The sequence below is a fragment of the Pseudorasbora parva genome, chromosome 5, assembly GCF_024679245.1.
Source record: "Pseudorasbora parva isolate DD20220531a chromosome 5, ASM2467924v1, whole genome shotgun sequence".
NCBI classification, from domain to species: Eukaryota; Metazoa; Chordata; class Actinopteri; order Cypriniformes; family Gobionidae; genus Pseudorasbora; species Pseudorasbora parva.
In genome coordinates, this window is record NC_090176.1 from 53,058,284 (window position 1) to 53,081,429 (window position 23,146).

Sequence of the window (23,146 nt, forward strand, 5' to 3'; positions counted from 1 at the left end):
CAGTATTATTGTCTTGTTTTGGGGAAAATAACTCAAAATGAAGAGAGTTTTTGCTTAAAATAAGATAAATAATCTGCCAATGGGGTGAGAAAAATAATCTTAATTCAAACAGAAAACAAGATTATTTTTCTCACCCCATTGGCAGATTATTTATCTTATTTTAAGCCAAAACTCTCTTCATTTAGAGTTATTTTCCCCAAAACAAGACAATTACTTTTGCTTGTCTAGTAAATGTTTCTTAATGTAAGACTTTTTAGATATTTTGACTAGAAACAAGACAAAAATACTGAGTAAGAAGAGCATTTTTAGCAGTAAAAGAAGAGTTTGGGGAACTTCAGGACTTTCCCTTGCAATTACAAGCCTAAAACGAATTATTCAATACATGTTTTAGATTTAAGATCACATGTTTGATCATAACTAGAATTGGCGTGTTAAAGAACTGTTTATTAATAACTTATGGGATGCTGTACTTCTGACACTAAATCATTAAGTTGTGCAAATTCAAGAAATTAAACTGATGCTGTTTTTATTTTTAGTCATTTATTGATTTATTTATATATATTGTGATCTCTCGAACGGTGAACATACCATTAAAGCCAATAATTACCAGCTACATCAAATCAAATGCTGTGAAATAAATGCATCAGAAGAAAAAGGTCATGTTTGCATCTCCTCTACATTATAAATCCTTCAGACAGATTTCCATTATTTACACTTTTTGCTTTAGTTCTCGTCTGTTATGTAATGTATATAAAAGTGATTTATATTCTAAATATTAAACATCCGTGGATCGAGAATATATGAGTATATTCTCATATATGAATATATTTCCACATACAGTCTTGTTCAAAATAATAGCAGTACAATGTGACTAACCAGAATAATCAAGGTTTTTAGTATATTTTTTATTGCTACGTGGCAAACAAGTTACCAGTAGGTTCAGTAGATTCTTAGAAAACAAACAAGACCCAGCATTCATGATATGCACGCTCTTAAGGCTGTGCAATTGGGCAATTAGTTGAAAGGGGTGTGTTCAAAAAAATAGCAGTGTCTACCTTTGACTGTACAAACTCAAAACTATTTTGTACAAACATTTTTTTTTCTGGGATTTAGCAATCCTGTGAATCACTAAACTAATATTTAGTTGTATCAGTTTTTTAAAACTGCTTGACATCTGTGTGGCATGGAGTCAACCAACTTGTGGCACCTCTCAGCTGTTATTCCACTCCATGATTCTTTAACAACATTCCACAATTCATTCACATTTCTTGGTTTTGCTTCAGAAACAGCATTTTTGATATCACCCCACAAGTTCTCAATTGGATTAAGGTCTGGAGATTGGGCTGGCCACTCCATAACATTAATTTTGTTGGTTTGGAACCAAGACTTTGCCCGTTTACTAGTGTGTTTTGGGTCATTGTCTTGTTGAAACAACCGTTTCAAGGGCATGTCCTCTTCAGCATAGGGCAACATGACCTCTTCAAGTATTTTAACATATGCAAACTGATCCATGATCCCTGGTATGCGATAAATAGGCCCAACACCATAGTAGGAGAAACATGCCCATATCATGATGCTTGCACCTCCATGCTTCACTGTCTTCACTGTGTACTGTGGCTTGAATTCAGAGTTTGGGGGTCGTCTCACAAACTGCCTGTGGCCCTTGGACCCAAAAAGAACAATTTTACTCTCATCAGTCCACAAAATGTTCCTCCATTTCTCTTTAGGCCAGTTGATGTGTTCTTTGGCAAATTGTAACCTCTTCTGCACATGCCTTTTTTTTAACAGAGGGACTTTGCGGGGGATTCTTGAAAATAGATTAGCTTCACACAGACGTCTTCTAACTGTCACAGTACTTACAGGTAACTCCAGACTGTCTTTGATCATCCTGGAGGTGATCATTGGCTGAGCCTTTGCCATTCTGGTTATTCTTCTATCCATTTTGATGGTTGGCTTCCATTTTCTTCCACGTCTCTCTGGTTTTGCTCTCCATTTTAAGGCATTGGAGATCATTTTAGCTGAACAGCCTATCATTTTTTGCACCTCTTTATAGGTTTTCCCCTCTCTAATCAACTTTTTAATCAAAGTACGCTGTTCTTCTGAACAATGTCTTGAACGACCCATTTTCCTCAGCTTTCAAATGCATGTTCAACAAGTGTTGGCTTCATCCTTAAATAGGGGCCACCTGATTCACACCTGTTTCTTCACAAAATTGATGACCTCAGTGATTGAATGCCACACTGCTATTTTTTTTAACACACCCCTTTCAACTAATTCAACTAATTGCCCAATTGCACAGCCTTAAGAGCGTGCATATCATGAATGCTGGGTCTCATTTGTTTTCTGACAATCTACTGAACCTACTGGTAACTTGTTTGCCACGTAGCAATAAAAAATATACTAAAAACCTTGATTATTCTGGTTAGTCACATTCTACTGCTATTATTTTGAACAATACTGTATGAGTGTATTCACATTGAGGAGGACGGATTATCTCAGCAAAGGAGAAGTGCTCACTAACACAGATTTGTGAAAAATATTAGAGAGAAATAGGCCTTTTGTGTACATAGAAAAAGTCTTAGATCTTTGAGTTCAGCTCATGAAAAATGGGGGCAAAAACACAGATCAGGCATAACATAATGACCAGGTGACGTGAGTAACGCTGATGATCTCATCACCTGTTAGTGGGTGGGATATATTAGGCAGCAAGTGAACATTTCCTCCTCAGAGTTGATGTGTGTGAAGCAGGAGAAATGGGCAAGCGTAAGGATTTGAGCGAGTTTGGCCAGATTGTGACGGCTAGACGACTGGGTCAGAGCATCTCCAAAACTGCAGCTCTTGTGGGCTGTTCCCGGTCTGCAGTGGTCAGTATCTATCAAAAGTGCTCCAAGGAAGGACCAGTGGAGAACCGGCCACAGGGTCATGGGCGGCCAAGGCTCATTGATGACCGTGGGGAGCGAAGGCTGGCCCGTGGGGTCCGATCAAACAGACGAGCTACTGGAGCTCAAACTGCTCCAGAAGTTAATGCTGGTTCTGATAGAAAGCTGTCAGAATACACAGAGCAGCTCAGTTTGAGGCGTATGGACCAGTCAGGGTGACCTCTGACCCCTGACCCCGCAGAAAGCACCAACAGTGGCACGTGAGCATCAGAACTGGACCACGGAGCAATGGAAGAAGGTGGCCTGGTCTGAGGAATCACGTGGATGGCCGGGTGTGTGTGTGTGGCTTACCTGAGGAACACATGGCCCCAGGATGCACAATGAGATGCATCTTTAAGTTTTACTTACAGGACTTGAATAATCTGCTGCTAACATCTTGGGGCCAGATACCACAGCACACCTTCAGTGGAGTCCATCAGAGATGGGTCAGGGGGACCAACACAATATTAGGAGTGATAATGTTATGCCTGGTGTGTGTATAGTCATTATTTTTAGTCAGAATGTAATAAATTGCTTCACCTCTGATACCACTTTTATTTTCTGCTGATGTCATCAGTCCCTCCTCCAATCATCTGCCTCCAGATGAAAGTCCTGAAGTGAGCATCTCCGTCTGAAGGCCGATTGAGCTCAGCGCTGGAGATCGTGTTTTATTGGTATTATTATTTATTGGTATTAATATTTGAAGTATTGAAAGTCATGATCTGCATTTACAGGTCACGGGTTTAGCTTCTGCTCACGCTCGTGTGGACCAATGAAAGGAGGAGTTCACTCACAGATCTAAAAGAAGATCATTTACTCGTCCACACGCCGCTCCAAACTGCAAAAAATGCTCTTCTTCCTCAGTATTTTTGTCTTGTTTCTAGTCCAAACATCTAAAAATTCTAAAAACAAGAAGTATTTACTAGACAAGCAAAAGTAATTGTCTTGTTTTGGGGAAAAATAACTAAAAATGAAGAGAGTTTTTGCTTAAAATAAGATAAATAATCTGCCAATGGGGTGAGAAAAATAATCTTAATTCAAACAGAAAACAAGATTATTTATCTTATTTTAAGCAAAAACTCTCTTCATTTTGAGTTATTTTCCCCAAAACAAGGCAATAATTTTTGCTTGTCTTGTAAATGTTTCTTAATGTAAGAATTTTAGATATTTGGGCTAGAAACAAGACAAAAATACTGAGTAAGAAGAGCATTTTTTGCAGTAAATATGCTTTATTTCTTTTCTCCTGCATGCAGGAATTTATATAAACATATGAAGATTTCTGTGAGAGATCTAAAAAAGCATGAAATGCCATATTTCAAAATAATGCATCTTAAAGTGTGTATGTCCGTGAGCAAAGATGGCAGTGTGTTTAAATGATAAATAATGCACAATACAAGTTTAAATGGCAGTCATTCCTCGTCATTGGCAGGCGAGCCAGAAGACCCTTGGGGCGAGGAATAAAAAATAAGAGCAGAAATAAAACCTGTGTGTGTGTGTGTGTGTGTGTGTGTGTGTGTGTGTGTGTGTGTGTGTGTGTGTGTGTGTGTGTGTGTGTGTGTGTGTATGACTGATGCACATCTGCTGTGCTTCATCTGTTCCCGCTCGGTCGGAGTTGTGCCGGTTTCCATGGCGATGATCCTGTCATCAATCCCATCACCTGGTAAAGTAGTGAGTCAGGAGCTCCAGACAAAAGAGAACCTAATGGAGAACAACACCAGCAGACACACGCTTGGGATGGATGGACACACTATACAGCCAAAAGTATTGGGCAACCTGTGCAATAAGGCCATTCCTGACATTTCCTCACTACTAAATATTCCACGCTCAACTGTTAGTGGGATTAGTTCAAATTCAAGAGTTTTATTTGTCACATACACAGTTATACAGAATACAACCGGCAGTGAAATGTAAACAGGTCCGCTCCATGGACAGCAAATAACAATTAACTAAAAAAGCACAATAAATTATAAAATAGGGATAGGATAAAATAGGAATAGGATAAGGTGCTATATATATATACATATGTAGAATTATGAATAAATCAAGTCAAAGAAATAAGAGATGTGGAATAAAATAAGTGAGATAAAGTAAACTGGAGACTATAAAAATAAATACGTGGATAACAGAAGTGCAGGGGCCTGTACCATGAAGCTGGTTTAGCAGGTTATCCAGATAAGTTTAAGCTTAGTTTGTGCTAATCCTGGGTTTTAGGTACCATTAAAGTGGTTTGGCTTTTAGCTGTGTTCATCGCCATAGTAACTTACACTCCACGGCTAACCTGCTCCAGGGTAGGTTATGTTCTGGATAAGAGATCTCAACCTGAAATTGGGCCAATCAGCTGTGAGTAAATTGACACACCTCTGATGCAATAAAGTCACTCCCCCTGTTTCTACTTCAAATTAAAGGTCACTACATAGCAAATGTTTTTAAAGACTAAAGCGTCTGGCTTTTACCCATGCTTATTTATAAAAATGATAATTTTTAATGATTTAGATATAATTTATGTAATTATTATACCCTTACTTAATTACACATTTATCATTTTAGTTAATCAATCATTAATAGGCACTTTGTTAAAATTAATATAAATAGCCTACATAAAGTCATACAAATATGATTAAAATCAATAAATAAAGCTATTTAAAAAAAGAAGTTTACTGAGCTTAAATGTTAAATTTTCTTTATCAACTATACTAACTTCATAACTTTTTTATCAACTAAACTAACTTGTATTGACATATAATATTGTTTCTTTAGTTGTCCTCTTTCATAGACAGCTCTTTTCTTCTTGCTGTGTAATTTTTTTTTTAAATTCTTAATATTTTTCAATCATGTAATAATCTGCAGAAGAGAGAAATGAATCTCAGTTTCGCTGATCCACAGCGTGTGATTGGCTGTCCCCTGCTGATGTCACAGCTAAACTCCTGAACTCAGGATCAAAGCCTGACTTGACAGAGCGAGCTGATGATCAGCATCATGGGACCAACAAAGCCAGAATAGATTGGTTTGGTTTTGTCAACTCAAAACTAATCCTGTAACCCTGAGTTTGTTAAACTACCATCATGGTACAGGCCCCAGGAGTGTAATGTGCAAACAGCATTATAATGAGTAGTTACATGAACACAAGAATAAAGTGCAGTGCAATATCAGTGTGTGAGTGTGTTAATACTGAAGTGAGGTGAAGTCACGTGTAGTTAAGTGACAGCGTTCAGGAGTCTGATGGCCTGTGGGAAGAAACTCCTCCTGAGTCTCTCAGTTTTGGCCATCAGGCTACGAAAGCGCTTACCAGAAGGCAGCCGGGTGAAGTGGGGGTTGGCCGGGTGATTAATGTCCTTGATGATTTTTGTAGCTCTGCCTCTGCATCGTTTGATGTAGATGTCCTGCAGAGACGGGAGAGCTGACCCTGAGATGTGCTCGGACAAGCGCACCACTCTTTGCAGGGCTTTGCAGTCGTGACTGGTGCTGTTACCATACCACGCTGTAATGCACTGAGTTAGTAAACTTTCTATCGCCCCTGAATAGAAAGTTTTCAGGATAGCTGGTGAGACCCGGAATTTCCTCACCAAGAGCAATGCAAAGCGTGGGATGCAGTGGAGTAAAGCAGCCGCCACTGGACTCTAGAGCAGTGAGATGTGTTCTCTGAGCGACCAATCACGCTTCAGTCTGACAATCACATGGACGAGTCTGGGTTTGGCCGTCGCCAGGAGAACGGGACTCGCCTGACTGCATTGTGCTGAGTGTAAAGTTTGGTGGAGGGGGGGTTATGGTGTGGGGTTGTTTTTCAGGGGTTGACCCCTTAGATCCAGTGAAAGGAACTCTTAATACTTCAAGACATTTTGGACCATTTCATGCTCTCAGCTTTGTGGGATCAGTTTGTGGACGGCCCCTTCCTGTCCCAGCATGACTGCACTCCAGTGCACAAAGCGTCGCTCCATAAAGACATGGATGAGGAGTTTGGTGTGGAGGAACTGGACTGGCCTGCACAGAGTCCTGAGCTCAACCCGATAGAACAGCTTTGGGATGAATTAGAGCGGAGACTGAGAGCCAGGCCTTCTCGTCCAACATCAGTGCCTGACCTCACAAATGAGCTTCTAGAAGAATGGGCAAAAATCCCCATAAACACACTCCTAAACCTTGAGGAAAGCCTTCCCAGAAGAGCTGGAGCTGTTAGAGAGGGTGGGCCGACTCCAGATTAAACCCCACGGGTTAACAATGGGGAGCTCATGTGTGTGTAAAGGTTCTTTTACTTTGTCTGTTGATGTTGTTGCCTTAGAGTTTCAAAGCAAATTGAAATATCTTGGTGTCATATTTGATGCCACGCTGTCATTCGAGCCTTGAATACGGTAAAAACATCCTTCTTTCATCTCAGAAATATAGCACGTCTACGTCCTATGTTGACGTTCTCAGTTGCTGAGAGGTTGATAAACTGTTTTGTCTGTTCGCGTCTTGACTACTGTAATGGTCTTTCAGTTGGAGTATCGAAATCCTCAATTGACAAACTTCAATATTTACAAAATTCAGCTGCAAGAGTTCAGTCTGGGGTCAGGGTTTGAGACCATATTACCGCTGGAGTCTCTGCACTGGCTTTCTGTCAGGCACCGTACTCATTTTAGAATCCTTATGTTGGCATATAAGGCAATGCACAAACTGGCTCCTCAATGCTTGACTGATCTACTAACGCCTCCACTCCATGTCGAAATCTGCGTTCCTCTCAGAGTGGTCTTTGGTTGTTCCCAAAACACGGCTTCGTTCCATAGATCATTCTCTTCCTATGCTCCTAAGCTTGGGTGGATGGATGGATGGATGGATGGATGGATGGGTGGATGGATGGATGGATGGATGGGTGGACGGATGGATGGATGGACGGACGGACGGACGGACGGACGGATGGATGGAGGGATGGAGGTATAGATGGATAGATAAATGGATGGATGGATGGGTGGGTGGACAGATGGATGGATGGATGGATGGAGGGATGGAGGTATAGATGGATGGATGGATGGATGGATGGACAGATGGATGGATGGATGGATGGATGGATGGATGGATGGACGTATGGATGGATGGGTGGATGGATGGATGGATGGATGGATGGATGGATGGATGGATGGATGGATGGGTGGGTGGGTGGGTGGACGGATGGAGGGATGGAGGTATAGATGGATAGATAGATAGATGGATGGATGGATGGATGGATGGATGGATGGATGGATTGGTGGATGGATGGATGGATGGATGGAGGTATAGATGGATGGATGGATTGGTGGATGGATGGATGGATGGATGGATGGATGGATGGATGGATGGATGGATGGATGGATGGATGGATTGGTGGATGGATGGATGGATGGATGGATGGATGGATGGATGGATGGATGGATGAAGGGATGGTTGGACATATGGATAAAAGGATGGAGCGGCTGATATCAGGGAAGCAAATACTTTAGTAACTTTTAAATCTCTTCTTAAAACATTTTCTTTTCGGAGTGCTTTTATTTGAATGCTCGTTTTGCTCGTTGTCCTCTAAGTGTGCTGTTTTCTCGGTTGTATGTAAGTTTGTAAAGCACTTTGAGAGACACTTTTAAAGGAGCTATATAAAATAAATGGGTTTTTACCAATAGGTTACACTTTATTGGTCTGTTATTAATAGATAACCGAAGAAGAAGTGCAGGAGTAATGGGGCGGCAGTGGCTCAGTGGTTCATGTAGGTTGTCTACAAACCGAAAGGTTGGTGGTTCAATCCCCGGTTCCCCCTGACCAAGTGTCGAAGTGTCCATGAGCAAGACACCGAACCCCAGCTGCTCCCGACGAGCTGGATGGCGCCTTACATGGCTGACACCGCCGTCGGTGTGTGAATGGGTGAATGTGAGGCAAGATGTAAAGCGCTTTGGATGGCCATAGGGTCTGTTAAAAGCGCTTTATAAATGCAGTCCGTTTACCATTTAATGAGTAGCACTACATGAACACTACAGCTACTACTGTTAACTAATATAGAGACCAGCTGAACTCATCAGTAATAATGACTTCAGGAGATAGTTCCTTAAGTAATCAATAATTACTGACTGAGATTAGCCTCATTAATAACTTTTAACTAACTGACCAATTATCCCAACATTACTGTGTGTCTGAGATGTTAATAATCATATTCTTTACTCTGAATAAAGTCTTGAAATACATCACTAATTCCTTAAGTGTTAGCTAGTCATTATTCAGGAGCTACAGGTGATCTGGAGCGTTATTATAAAGAGGAGCATATGTTTAAATCACCAGTCGTGCTTGAAGAGTGATTGGGTGATTAGTGATGCGTTTTATGACTTTATTCAGAGTAACAGAGGACACTCTTTAAGAGCCACTCGTGATCTACTAATAATGTTTTCCTCTTTAAAGTAATGCTCCAGATATCTAGACGTTCCTGAAAAATGACTAGATCACACTAGCGATGCATTTTATGACCACATCGAGAGTAAAAAAAGACGATTTCTCACATCTCAGACATGCTGTGATTAGTAATTCTTTATAATTTTTCCTTGTTACCTATTAGTTATTAGTGACGCCTGTCTCCTTCAGTTACTATTAATTAAGGAACTATCTTAGTGTTAATGTAGACTCCGCATTAGTCCTGCAGAGTTATCTATTAATAACGGACCTTTGTTCTAAAGCGTTACCAATAAATGTATTATTATTAACATTTGGTAATATAGTTTGGACAGACAGACGGATGTAAGCGCTGTATATACGGCCTCATGAACACGACTGGAATCTCAGAGTCACGGCCCTCAGGCTCTCAATGACACACTGAGTCTGAGATCATGATTTACTGCCGGTAAAACACTGGCGTAAACACACACACACACACACACACACACACACACACACACACACACACACACACACACACCTTCCCCTACATATAAAAGAGCTGCAGGTAAGATCCCGTCTGTGGACAGACATTGGTCTCGAGTCGTAGTCTGAGCCTGACTTCTCCCAGTGCTCATGGAGGGCTCCGTCTCTGTCCTGATTTGGCTGAGTTTGGGCTTCATCAGCGCTCACACTCCGGCAGATTTGGGACGGTCGACTCAGAATATCTCTGCGAACAGAACCTCTGTGTGCTCTGGGCCGGTGCGGATCCGCGACGCATTCAGGTACATCAGCAGCGTGGTGTCAGGCCTGGTGCTGCTGCTCGGCATGCTGGGAAACGTGGCTCTGCTGAGGATCATCACGGGACACCGCTGCATGAGGAACGGACCCAATGTTCTGATCGGCAGTCTGGCGCTCGGCGATCTCCTACACATCCTCGTCGGCATTCCCATCAACGTTTATAAGGTAACGTTATATCTCTTAATCCTGACTTTATATCACTCAATCCTGACTTTATATCACTCAATCCTGACGTTATATCACTCAATCCTGACTTTATATCACTCAATCCTGACTTTATATCACTCAATCCTGACTTTATATCACTCAATCCTGACTTTATATCTCTCAATCCTGACTTTATATCACTCAATCCTGACTTTATATCACTCAATCCTGACTTTATATCACTCAATTCTGACTTTATATCACTCAATCCTGACTTTATATCACTCAATCCTGACTTTATATCACTCAATCCTGACTTTATATCACTCAATCCTGACTTTATATCACTCAATCCTGACTTTATATCTCTCAATCCTGACTTTATATCACTCAATCCTGACTTTATATCACTCAATCCTGACGTTATATCACTCAATTCTGACTTTATATCTCTCAATCCTGACTTTATATCACTCAATCCTGACGTTATATCACTCAATCCTGACTTTATATCACTCAATCCTGACTTTATATCACTCAATCCTGACTTTATATCACTCAATCCTGACTTTATATCTCTCAATCCTGACTTTATATCACTCAATCCTGACTTTATATCACTCAATTCTGACTTTATATCACTCAATCCTGACTTTATATCACTCAATTCTGACTTTATATCACTCAATTCTGACTTTATATCACTCAATCCTGACTTTATATCACTCAATTCGGACTTTATATCACTCAATCCTGACTTTATATCTCTCAATCCTGACTTTATATCACTCAATCCTGACTTTATATCACTCAATCCTGACTTTATATCACACAATCCTGACTTTATATCACTCAATCCTGACTTTATATCTCTCAATCCTGACTTTATATCTCTCAATACTGACTTTATATCACACAATCCTGACTTTATATCTCTCAATCCTGACTTTATATCACTCAATCCTGACTTTATATCACACAATCCTGACTTTATATCACACAATCCTGACTTTATATCTCTCAATCCTGACTTTATATCACTCAATCCTGACTTTATATCACTCAATCCTGACTTTATATCACTCAATCCTGACTTTATATCACACAATCCTGACTTTATATCTCTCAATCCTGACTTTATATCACTCAATCCTGACTTTATATCACTCAATCCTGACTTTATATCACTCAATCCTGACTTTATATCACTCAATCCTGACTTTATATCTCTCAATCCTGACTTTATATCACTCAATCCTTACTTTATATCACTCAATCCTGACTTTATATCACTCAATCCTTACTTTATATCACTCAATCCTGACTTTATATCTCTCAATTCTGACTTTAAATCACTCAATCCTGACTTTATATCACTCAATCCTGACTTTATATCTCTCAATCCTGACTTTATATCACTCAATCCTGACATTATATAACACAATCCTGACTTTATATCACTCAATCCTGACTTTATATCACTCAATTCTGACTTTATATCACTCAATCCTGACTTTATATCACTCAATTCTGACTTTATATCACTCAATCCTGACTTTATATCTCTCAATCCTGACTTTATATCACTCAATCCTGACTTTATATCCCTCAATCCTGACTTTATATCACACAATCCTGACTTTATATCACACAATCCTGACTTTATATCACTCAATCCTGACTTTATATCTCTCAATCCTGACTTTATATCACTCAATTCTGACTTTATATCACTCAATCCTGACTTTATATCACTCAATCCTGACTTTATATCACTCAATCCTGACTTTATATCACTCAATCCTGACTTTATATCACTCAATCCTGACTTTATATCACTCAATTCTGACTTTATATCTCTCAATCCTGACTTTATATCACTCAATCCTGACTTTATATCTCTCAATCCTGACTTTATATCACTCAATTCTGACTTTATATCACTCAATTCTGACTTTATATCACTCAATCCTGACTTTATATCACTCAATTCTGACTTTATATCACTCAATCCTGACTTTATATCTCTCAATCCTGACTTTATATCACTCAATCCTGACTTTATATCCCTCAATCCTGACTTTATATCACACAATCCTGACTTTATATCACACAATCCTGACTTTATATCACTCAATCCTGACTTTATATCTCTCAATCCTGACTTTATATCTCTCAATACTGACTTTATATCACACAATCCTGACTTTATATCTCTCAATCCTGACTTTATATCACTCAATCCTGACTTTATATCACACAATCCTGACTTTATATCACACAATCCTGACTTTATATCACTCAATCCTGACTTTATATCTCTCAATCCTGACTTTATATCACTCAATCCTGACTTTATATCACTCAATCCTGACTTTATATCACTCAATCCTGACTTTATATCACTCAATCCTGACTTTATATCACTCAATCCTGACTTTATATCTCTCAATCCTGACTTTATATCTCTCAATCCTGACTTTATATCACTCAATCCTGACTTTATATCACACAATCCTGACTTTATATCACTCAATCCTGACTTTATATCTCTCAATCCTGACTTTATATCACTCAATCCTGACTTTATATCACTCAATCCTGACTTTATATCACTCAATCCTGACTTTATATCTCTCAATTCTGACTTTAAATCACTCAATCCTGACTTTATATCACTCAATCCTGACTTTATATCTCTCAATCCTGACTTTATATCACTCAATCCTGACATTATATAACACAATCCTGACTTTATATCACTCAATCCTGACTTTATATCACTCAATCCTGACTTTATATCACTCAATCCTGACATTATATCACACAATCCTGACTTTATATCACTCAATCCTGACTTTATATCACTCAATCCTGACTTTATATCACTCAATTCTGACTTTATATCACTCAATCCTGACTTTATATCACTCAATCCTGACTTTATATCACTCAATCCTGACTTTATATCACTCAATCCTGACTTTATATCACTCAATCCTGACTTTATATCACTCAATCCTGACTTTATATCACTCAATCCTGACTTTATATCACTCAATCCTGACTTTATATCACTCAATTCTGACTTTATATCACTCAATCCTGACTTTATATCACTCAATCCTGACTTTATATCACTCAATCCTGACTTTATATCACTCAATCCTGACTTTATATCACTCAATTCTGACTTTATATCACTCAATCCTGACTTTATATCACTCAATCCTGACTTTATATCACTCAATCCTGACTTTATATCACTCAATCCTGACTTTATATCACTCAATCCTGACTTTATATCACTCAATCCTGACTTTATATCACTCAATCCTGACTTTATATCACTCAATCCTGACTTTATGTCACTCAATCCTGACTTTTAAACTGATGCTGTGGGTGTGTTTTGCAGCTGCTGGCCGTGGACTGGCCGTTCGGCGTCCTGCTCTGTAAACTGGTGCCGTTTGTTCAGAAAACCTCCGTTGGGATCACAGTCCTGAGTCTGAGCGCACTGAGTGTCGACCGGTGAGAGCCTGCTTTAAATCAGCTCCTCTTATCCTCTACGGTCTTATTCTTATGATTATGATTAATGCTTTATTTGATGGTTTACTTGTACCTGCACTGCACACTCGGACATTGGGTAAATTGTTGTCTGTGAATTATTAAATATATTATTATCATTTGGGGTTGGTAAGATGTTTCTGAGAGAGTCTCTTCTGCTCATTTATCTGATCATAAAAGTGAAATATTACTCCAGTGTAAATCATAAGTACGATTTAAACCATGCCAAAGCAGTTCCACTAACGCCAACATAATTTTCGATTCTATTCAGAAGAATATTGTGATCGATAGTATCAAATGCAGCGCTAAGATCGAGTAACACTAATAGAGAGATACAACCACGATCAGATGATAAGAGTAAATCATTTGTAACTCTAATTAGAGCAGTCTCAGTGCTATGATACGGTCTAAATCCTGACGGGAAATCCTCACATATACCATTTCTTTCTAAAAAGGAGCATAATTGTGAAGACACGGCCTTTTCTAGTATTTTTGATAGAAACGGTAGATTCGAGATTGGCCTGTAATTGACTAATTCTTTAGGATCAAGTTGCGTTTTTTTAATAAGTGGTTTAATTATAGCCAACTTAAAAGTTTTCGGTACATATCCTAATGTCAAAGATGAATTAATGATATTAAGCAGAGGATCTATGACCTCTGGAAGTATCTCTTTTAATAGCCTAGTCGGTATAGGGTCACGCATACATGTTGTTGATTTTGATGATTTTACAAGTTTAGCCAGTTCTTCTCCTCCTATAGCAGTGAATGTGTGTAATTTTTCCTCAGTGACCCTGCAGTGCTCTGTCTGAAGTGATACTGTAATAGACGGCTGCATGGTTATAATTTTATTCCTAATATTATCAATCTTACTAGTAAAGAAGTTCATAAAGTCATTACTGCTGTGTTGTTTACAAACATCAGAAGCTGAAGCTTTATTTTTTGATAATTTAGCCACTGTATCGAATAAATACTTAGGGTTGTGTTTGTTTTCTTCTAAAAGAGTTGAGAAATAAGCAGATCTAGCAGTTTTTATGGCCTTTCTGTATGCAATCATGCTCTCTTTCCACAAATTGCGAAAAACCTCCAGTTTTGTTTTCTTCCAGCTGCGCTCCATTTTTCTGGCTGCTGTTTTAAGGGCCCGAGTGTGCTCGTTGTACCACGGCGTTGGATTATTTGCTTTAATCTTCTTTAAGCGCCGGGGAGCAACTATGTCTAAAGTGCTAGTAAGGAGAGAGTCAATAGTTTCGGTTGCAGCATCAAGTTCATCTTGGCTATCTGTAATGCTGAGGAGATGGAACTGATGAGGAAGATTATGGACAAAGCAATCTTTAGTCGCAGCGGTTATCGTCCTGCCATATTTGAAGCGAGGGGATGGCTTTGCAGCCTTAGGTAAATTAAGTATACATGATATTAGGTTATGATCTGAGATGTCATCGCTCTGCTGCAGAATTTTAACAGTATCAACATTTATTCCATGTGACATTATTAGATCTATGATTAAAGCGATGAGTGGGTCCCGATACGTGTTGTCTAACTCCAATAGAGTTTAGAATGTCTCTAAATGCCAATCCCAATGCGTCTTTTTGTGAAAAGAACTGCAGGGGTTTATACTCTAATTACTTAATTTTCTAATAATCCAGATTATATATTAGATCATGTAAAAGCACTGAAGTAAGGAGGGTTTGTCATCCTGAAGGTACCGAGTCGTGTCCTCGAGGACTCGCTCCAGAGCTCCGGGTTTTCCCAAGTGGACCGTGATTGAACTGTGTTTAATCTGGACGATCTCTGCGCTCCTGTCCGCTCCGGAGGCCGTGGCCTTCGATCTGATCTCCATGGATTACAGAGGCGAGCGTCTGCGGATCTGCCTGCTCCATCCCCTACAGTCCTCTGCGTTCATGCAGGTAAACTCACACTCTCTGAAGAAATGGGCTACTCACTTTAGAAACTCTCACACAACTCGTCTGTAGAAAGATATAAAATAATAACGTACATGAGATGAAGTAAATAATGACAGCTTTTGCTTTGAGTGCAGTCAGAGAGATTAAATTATCATGAGCAGTTCGACTTCAGTGTGATGTGAGAGCGTTTGATGAAGTGCTTCCTCATCAGCAACTCTCTTTCTTCTTCTAGTTTTATAAAATGGCGAAGGACTGGTGGCTGTTTGTGTTTTATTTCCTGGTTCCGCTGACGTGCACCGCCATTTTCTACTCCCTGATGACCCGCAGGATCTTCAGCGGCCGCGTCCCGGACAAACACATGAAGCAGGTGAACAGCAAGAGCTCCTCACGCTGCAAAATATGCTCTTCTTACTCAGTATTTTTGTCTTGTTTCCAGTCAAAATATCGAAACATTCTAACATCAAGAAACATTTACTAGACAAGCAAAAAATGTTGTCTTGTTTTGGGGGAAAATAACTCTAAATGAAGAGAGTTTTTGCTTAAAATAAGATAAATAATCTGCCAATGGGGTGAGATAAATAATCTTGTTTTCTGTTTGAATTAAGATTATTTTTCTCACCCCATTGGCAGATTATTTATCTTATTTTAAGCAAAACTCTCTTCATTTTGAGTTATTTTCCCCAAAACAAGACAATTACTTTTGCTTGTCTAGTAAATACTTCTTGTTTTAAGAGTTTTTAGATGTTTGGACTAGAAACAAGACAAAAATACTGAGTAAGAAGAGCATTTTTTGCAGTGCAAACAACTTTCATCATTAAACCCGCACAGCTGTTCTTTTACATTTAGAATGATTTATAAAATAAATCGTTATCATGTGAACGGGCGCACTATCAGAGGTGGAAAAAAAGGAGGATGACAAGAAGTGGAAAAAAGAGGGATGACAAGAAGTGGAAAAAAGAGGGATGACAAGAAGTGGAAAAAAGAGGGATGACAAGAAGTGGAAAAAAGAGGGATGACAAGAAGTGGAAAAAAGAGGGATGACAAGAAGTGGAAAAAAGAGGGATGACAAGAAGTGGTTTGAAAAAATGGCTAAAAGGCTGAAATGTGAGGTTTATCATATTAAAAAATATTTTATTTTTTGTCATAAGCTGAATTTGAACTGTAAAGTTGTTTATTGTAAATAGTTTTTACCAGTTAATGGAAAAGGTAAGAGATGTGACCTGCTCTAACCGCCCATATTAATATTTTTTTTTTTTTGCATGAGACTTAAAAAATGTCTTTAAAAGCCATAAATTTGATTTAAAAACCCTGCAGACAGCATTTTTTGAAAAGTTTGATTACGTTTAAGATGAATAACAAATATGACTAAAACTAACTTTTTCTATTTCTTTTGCGTTTGAGTAGTGCAGATGATTATTTAGTTGTTAGATGTGACCCGTATGTAACGAATGGTCTGTGTTGGACAGAGACGCGAGGCGGCCCAGACCGTATTCTGCCTGGTTCTGGTGTTCGCCATCTGCTGGTTTCCTCTTCACCTCAGCAGGATCCTCAAGTTAACCATCTACGATGAGCACGACCCCAACAGATGCAGCTTACTGAGGTCAGATATCACACACACACACACACACACACACACACACACACACACACACACACACACACACACACACACACACACACACACACACACACACACACACACACACACACACACACACACACACACACACATGTTGGTCTATGTGGTTTACAGGGACTCTCCATAGGCGTAATGGTTTTTATACTGTACAAACCGTATTTTCTATCCCCTTACACTGCCCCTAAACCTACCCATCACACACACACACACACACACACACACACACACACACACACACACACACACACACACACACACACACACACACACACACACACTGCCCCTAAACCTACCCATCACAGGAAACATTCTGCATTTTTACTTTCTCAAAAAAACATAATTTAGTGTGTTTTTAAGGCCATTTGAATTATGGGGACATTTGATATGTCCTCATAAACCACATTTATAGTGTAATACCAGTGTAATACCCATGTAGTTATACAAATTTGTGTCCTCATAAACCACATAAACAGGCTCACACACACACACACACACACACACACACACACAAAGATCAGCTGAGTTTTATAATCAGTGCCTCTCTTCATTATCTTGTGTTGTTTGTTGGGTGTATTTTAATCGTTATAATCCGCTCTTGAATCTATGGCTGCCCATAGAACCGCTTGCAGGAAAGTTGTGAAATTTGGCACACTGATAGAGAACAGTCTGATCTCACACCAGGGCAAATTTGCCGTCTCTAACTCAATGTCTCTAGCGCCACCACCAGTCCAAATTTGCATTTATACGTTTAATAACTTTTGAATCGTAAGGGCTAGAAACAAAAACTTTTCCGCCATTTTGAGTTTTTCGAACACTTCCTTCGCCGTTGCTCTGATTTTCACAAAAATGGAGCCAGATCGTCGTCAAACCATGCTGACGGAAAGTTATGGAATATCAGTCAAAATGTTCTCAAATAACGCGCAAATTAATTTGTCAAAATGCATGACAAAATGGACGTGAGGCTATATCTCCGCAATGCTTTAGTGTATTCCAACCAAACTTGGTGTGTGTTATGCCAACCATGACCTGAGGCGACCTGCACAGTTTCAGCACAGTGCCACCTAGTGGTCAGGAGATAATAATAGATGAAAAAGAACCAAGGGGGTAATCTAGCGCTCGGAAAGCGTTCCACCCATAGGGGCGGCCACTGCTAACCAAGCCATCACCTGCTGTTAGCATCCCATTGACTCCCATTCATTTTTGAGTCACTTTGACAGTGAATAACTTTACATCAGAGGCGTTTAAAGACTCCATTTGTCCAGTGTTTATTTCTAAAGAAACACGACAATGCATAAAAGGCTCCATTACCTTGTATCTTACACTATCGCCCCGTAGAAGCTGTTTTTGTAAAAATAGGCTAACTATTGCGTCATAACCAACGCGACTCTGTCGCACAGTTGAGAAATTACCGTATAGACCTGAGGAGACGCTCGCAGGCAGTCTTTACTGTCTATGAGACAGTCGGGGGGACGTGGAGACAAAGTCTGATGAAGTCAAGGGGGTAGAATGAGGAGAAGCCCATAGTGAGCCAAAAGCAACGGGAGAAAATATTTAAACAACGTGATTCAGATTTCGCTTTCCACAACTACTAGAAGACCTACAGCTGTCCGACAGGAGGCTCACGTCACATCTACGTCCTCAAGCTCAGTCTGAGCCTGCGCAGTTCGCTCCGCCATCAGGAAGTGAGTGCTCCTATACTGACATCACTTAACGCTGTAGAAGGCAATGGGATCGCTCCGTCCATTTCTTTTACTGTCTATGAAAATAACTCTTTTTGCTTATAACTTCTAAATAGGTAGTCAGAAAATCACAAAACTTTAGATTCGCTGCAGCATGCCAAGTTGAACGATACGCAATTTTTCCATACTGTATTGCAATATTCCATATTCCATATGTCGGCCATTTTGAATTGTGCCTTAAAATGCTATATTTTACGAACGCATTGGCGTATCATTACGATGGGTCATCGCCACCATGCTCTGACAGTAGGCTGGGGCAGCGCCACTTTTGTCAAAAGTAATAATGACATTTCCAAAAATGCTAACTTTTGATTACGTTTGCCTATTGCATTAAACATTAGGTCATGACGAGAACGTGAATACCAATTTTGCCATATCTGGCCAAACTTCCTGTCCGCCATTTTGTTTTTCTATTAAAACAAACGTACTTTATTGAACTGCTCCTAGACCGTCCGTCCGATTTAAAAAATAAATAAATAAATGTTTTTATTAAAATCTAACCATAACATCTTCAGACTGTGCAGACAAAAAAGTTTTGGATTTCGTGTTGATAGACAAAAAAACTTTTTTTATTTAGCGCAGCAACAAAGTTGCCACATGATGCCAAAATGACTGAGGCTGTATCTCTGCAATGCTTTGACATACTGACACTAAACTTTGCTAGAGTCATTGACACCTCACTCTGACCACAATACACCAGTTTGGTCGCAGGGCCACCTTTTGCTCTATCATTACTAGTGACTGTATTTATGATTTTTCAGCCGTTTTAATGTCTTTAATTGCTCATTGTTGCAGTCAGTCTGATGCTCCCAGCCATGCTGCTGTTACTTATCGTGCCTTCTTTGTGCTTGGCCCCTTAATTGTTATTTTTAGAGGTCAAGCACCGTAGGTGCGAAAGGCACCTATTGAAATCGTCAGCCTTCTTCTTCTTCTTCTTCTTTTTCATCACCTTCCTCTGCTCTTGAGTCTATGGCAGCCCATAGAACCGTATAGTAAAAAGTTGTGAAATTTGGCACACAGATAGAGGACAGCCTGATCTGACAGCAGAGCAAATTATGAGTCTCTAACTCTATCCCTCTATCGCCATCACCTGTCTAAATTTGCACTCATGTTTATGCTAATAACTTTTGAACTGTCATGAAAATTTTCCCTCTATTTTGAATTTTCCAAGAAACCTACTTTTCCGAACTCCTCTTAGACGGTTTGTCCGATTTGCATGAAACTTTAACCAGATCATCATCCGGCAGTGCCAACTACAAGTTATAGAATTCAAGTTTATTCTTCAAATCGTTTTCGATAAACGTGTGAATAAATGTTACGCAGCGGTTGCAAAAATACACGTAAGGCTGTATCTCCCCAATGTTTTATCATATTCAAACCAAACTTGATGTGTCATCATCCAGCATCACCTACTGGCTCGGAGATACGAAAAATGGCTATAATTAAGGCCGTCATGCCGACTTAACTGATATCCAGTTTTACCACATCGGACGTTTTGGCTGTCAGCCATTTTGAATTATGTGATAAAAAGCTGTATTTAATGAACACATGAACGGATTGTTACGAAACTCGGTATGGGTCATCAGCATTAAGACCTGAAAGAGCCTGATAAGTTTCAAGCCAGCGCCACCTAGTGGAGAAATATTTTCTTTCAAATGTTTATAACTTTGGGTGTGGTTGACTTATTTTAATGGGAGTAACTTTTTTTGTTTTCTGAATCCTAGCCGAGTCCAATGATTCCAGGTTTGGATGTATGGTGTGTGCAGCGTTGTAATTAAGTGCTTACAAAATGTTAGCTGATATTTTTGAAACTGCTGGTCAGATCGAGACAAAACCAGCGTCAGAAGTTCGGAAACATAGGTCGATAGCGAAATACTATTGCCCAAATGTCAAAATATTGATAGTAAGGGGTAGTCAAATCCAATCAAAGTCATTTTTTACGTATTCTTTCATATAAAGGTCTATAACCCCAAAACGAAATTAGATATTTCCACCAAAAGTGACACGTATGGGCTCACTCTGAGGACACAAAAAAATAATGGTAGGATTGTGCCTCTTGGTGGTGCTATAATAGAACAAACCATGAATTTCCATTTATTAGCCTTTTTGCCCAAAATCATCTTTAAATGTGCTTAATTGCTGCAGTTATCTGGCACTCCGAGCTGTTTTGGTATGTCTTGTCTTCTTCTTTGCACTTGGCCCTGATAATGGTTGCTTGCAGCTTTAATTATTATTATTATTTTTGCCAGTGAGCTTGTTGTGATGCATTATGCGATCCTCTTCATCATAATTGTCGCTATGTCGCTCCCTCTATATGTTTGGCACCATAGAGATGCACTGTAGTGATCACGCTGTGGTGTTGTTTTAGCACTTTTCTTGTTCTCGACTACATCGGCCTCAACATGGCGTCAGTGAATTCCTGCATCAACCCCGTGGCTCTGTATGTGGTCAGCAAAAGATTCAGAAAGTACTTCAAGGTAAGATCGGCTCTTCACCTCTTCAGTTTCACACCGTTTCGGTTTCTGCCACGCTTCAGTTATCTGCCCACAGTCTCCCCAAAGCTGCTTTAATCTGCTCACTATTCCAGTAAAGCAGTGTAATATTCAAACATTATAAATGTCTTTACTGTCGCTTTTGATTAGTTTAATGCGTCCTTGATTAATAAAAGTATACATTTATTTCAAAATAAAATTGAATAGTACTGTAAAATAATAGTAAGGATTGAAACGGAGCGAGTATCGAGTATCATATTTTATATATCATGCATTTATGGCTCGTATAATCTGATATAGTGAGAATATAGAAGAAAAAACTGCTCAATTTTATTCAGAGCCAAAAATATGCAGATGCTGATATTAATTTGAAATTAATCCGATGCTTGTAATGTAAATCAACGAGAGCATAAAATACATATAAATATCAATATCTGCCAATCATTTGTAATCTTATAATTGATAATTTTAATATGAAGGCTTTCAGAAGGCGTTTCCGCCACTAAATAAAAAAATAAAAAGAGTAATTGTGAGTTTTTATCTCAGAACTGTGAGTTTATATGAGAATTGTGACTTTATAACTCATAATTGTGAGAAGAAAAAAAATCAGAATTCTGGAATAAAAAGTCGCAATAACTCTTTTAATTGTTTTATTTAGTTCCATAGTTTATCGAGTCCCTGATGAATAAAGGGTTTATTTCTGACACATCCCCCTAGTTAAATACATTAATAAACGAGTGTGTCGTTTTGAATGAGTGGCTGTCAGTAAGGTTACATTCGTTTGTGATTAAAGTGTTTTTCTAGTCATTGCCGGAGCATGATGAAAGGAAAGGAAACAGAAGAGCAGAGTTAATTAGCATTTTGATTGGCGTGGCCCGTAAACGCGGCACTGGAAGCGATTAAACGAGGATCAGATCTGTAGATTAGCGGAGGCGGATTGAGGAGCACACTCGGTGTTTACCGATGAATTATGAATAAGAATCGCAGGAAATGGGATGTGACAGCAGGTGAGCTGCGGACTCTTCTGGGTTTATTCTCCCTGACAGAGGGAAAAGTTGCAGTTTGACTTTACGTAAAAGTGACCTTGTGCACAACATTTCCATAAATCATGTAGAAAGCCTGGCGTTAATCTGCTCAGGCGCATCATTTGCATATGTTTAGTGCCTTCTCGTGTTAATCCTGGGCTTTTTTCCTGACAGGCGGCTTTCTGCGCTCCAAACTTCTGTCCATCCGGACTCGGCCTACAGCGGGAAGAGAGGAGAAGTTTTGTGAGGTCAAAGGTCACAGAGCCGGCGTCTGACCACACTCCCTCCGTCAAACCAGAGTCGGACACACACCGAAACACCTTTCTAACGAACTTCACATGTCTCAGATTAGATTAGCTTCTGATTGAAACAAGAAACATGATTATTTTTCTCACCCCATTGGCAGATCATTTTGCCTGTTTTAAGCAAAAACTCTCTTCATTTTGATTTTATCTTTAAGAAAATATTTTTTTTAATCTTATGTCGTTTTACTGATCTAGTAAATGCATCTTGATTTAAGAATTGTTAGATATTTAGACTGGAAACAAGACACAATGACTGAGGAA

The 23,146-nt window shown here is 39.2% G+C and overlaps 1 protein-coding gene across 1 annotated transcript; it reads left to right on the forward strand.

Annotated features, from left to right (window-relative positions):
• Nucleotides 1–9,899: 9,899 nt before the first annotated feature.
• ednrbb (endothelin receptor type Bb) lies at nt 9,900–22,937 on the forward strand. The gene is made up of 7 exons (XM_067444837.1): nt 9,900–10,241; nt 13,639–13,751; nt 15,484–15,688; nt 15,918–16,052; nt 17,152–17,285; nt 21,432–21,540; nt 22,755–22,937. Exons 1-7 carry the CDS (start codon nt 9,912–9,914, stop codon nt 22,935–22,937), a joined length of 1,209 nt encoding a protein of 402 aa, XP_067300938.1. The 5' UTR covers nt 9,900–9,911.
• The last annotated feature ends 209 nt before the right edge of the window (nt 22,938–23,146 follow it).

Excerpts from the sequence above, each read along its gene's own strand:
- ednrbb (XM_067444837.1), top strand. The coding sequence starts at position 9,912 with ATGGAGGGCTCCGTCTCTGTCCTGATTTGGCTGAGTTTGGGCTTCATC. Across the intron at positions 10,242-13,638 it reads TTCCCATCAACGTTTATAAG|CTGCTGGCCGTGGACTGGCC; the intron begins GTAACGTTATAT and ends TGTGTTTTGCAG. Across the intron at positions 15,689-15,917 it reads AGTCCTCTGCGTTCATGCAG|TTTTATAAAATGGCGAAGGA; the intron begins GTAAACTCACAC and ends TTCTTCTTCTAG.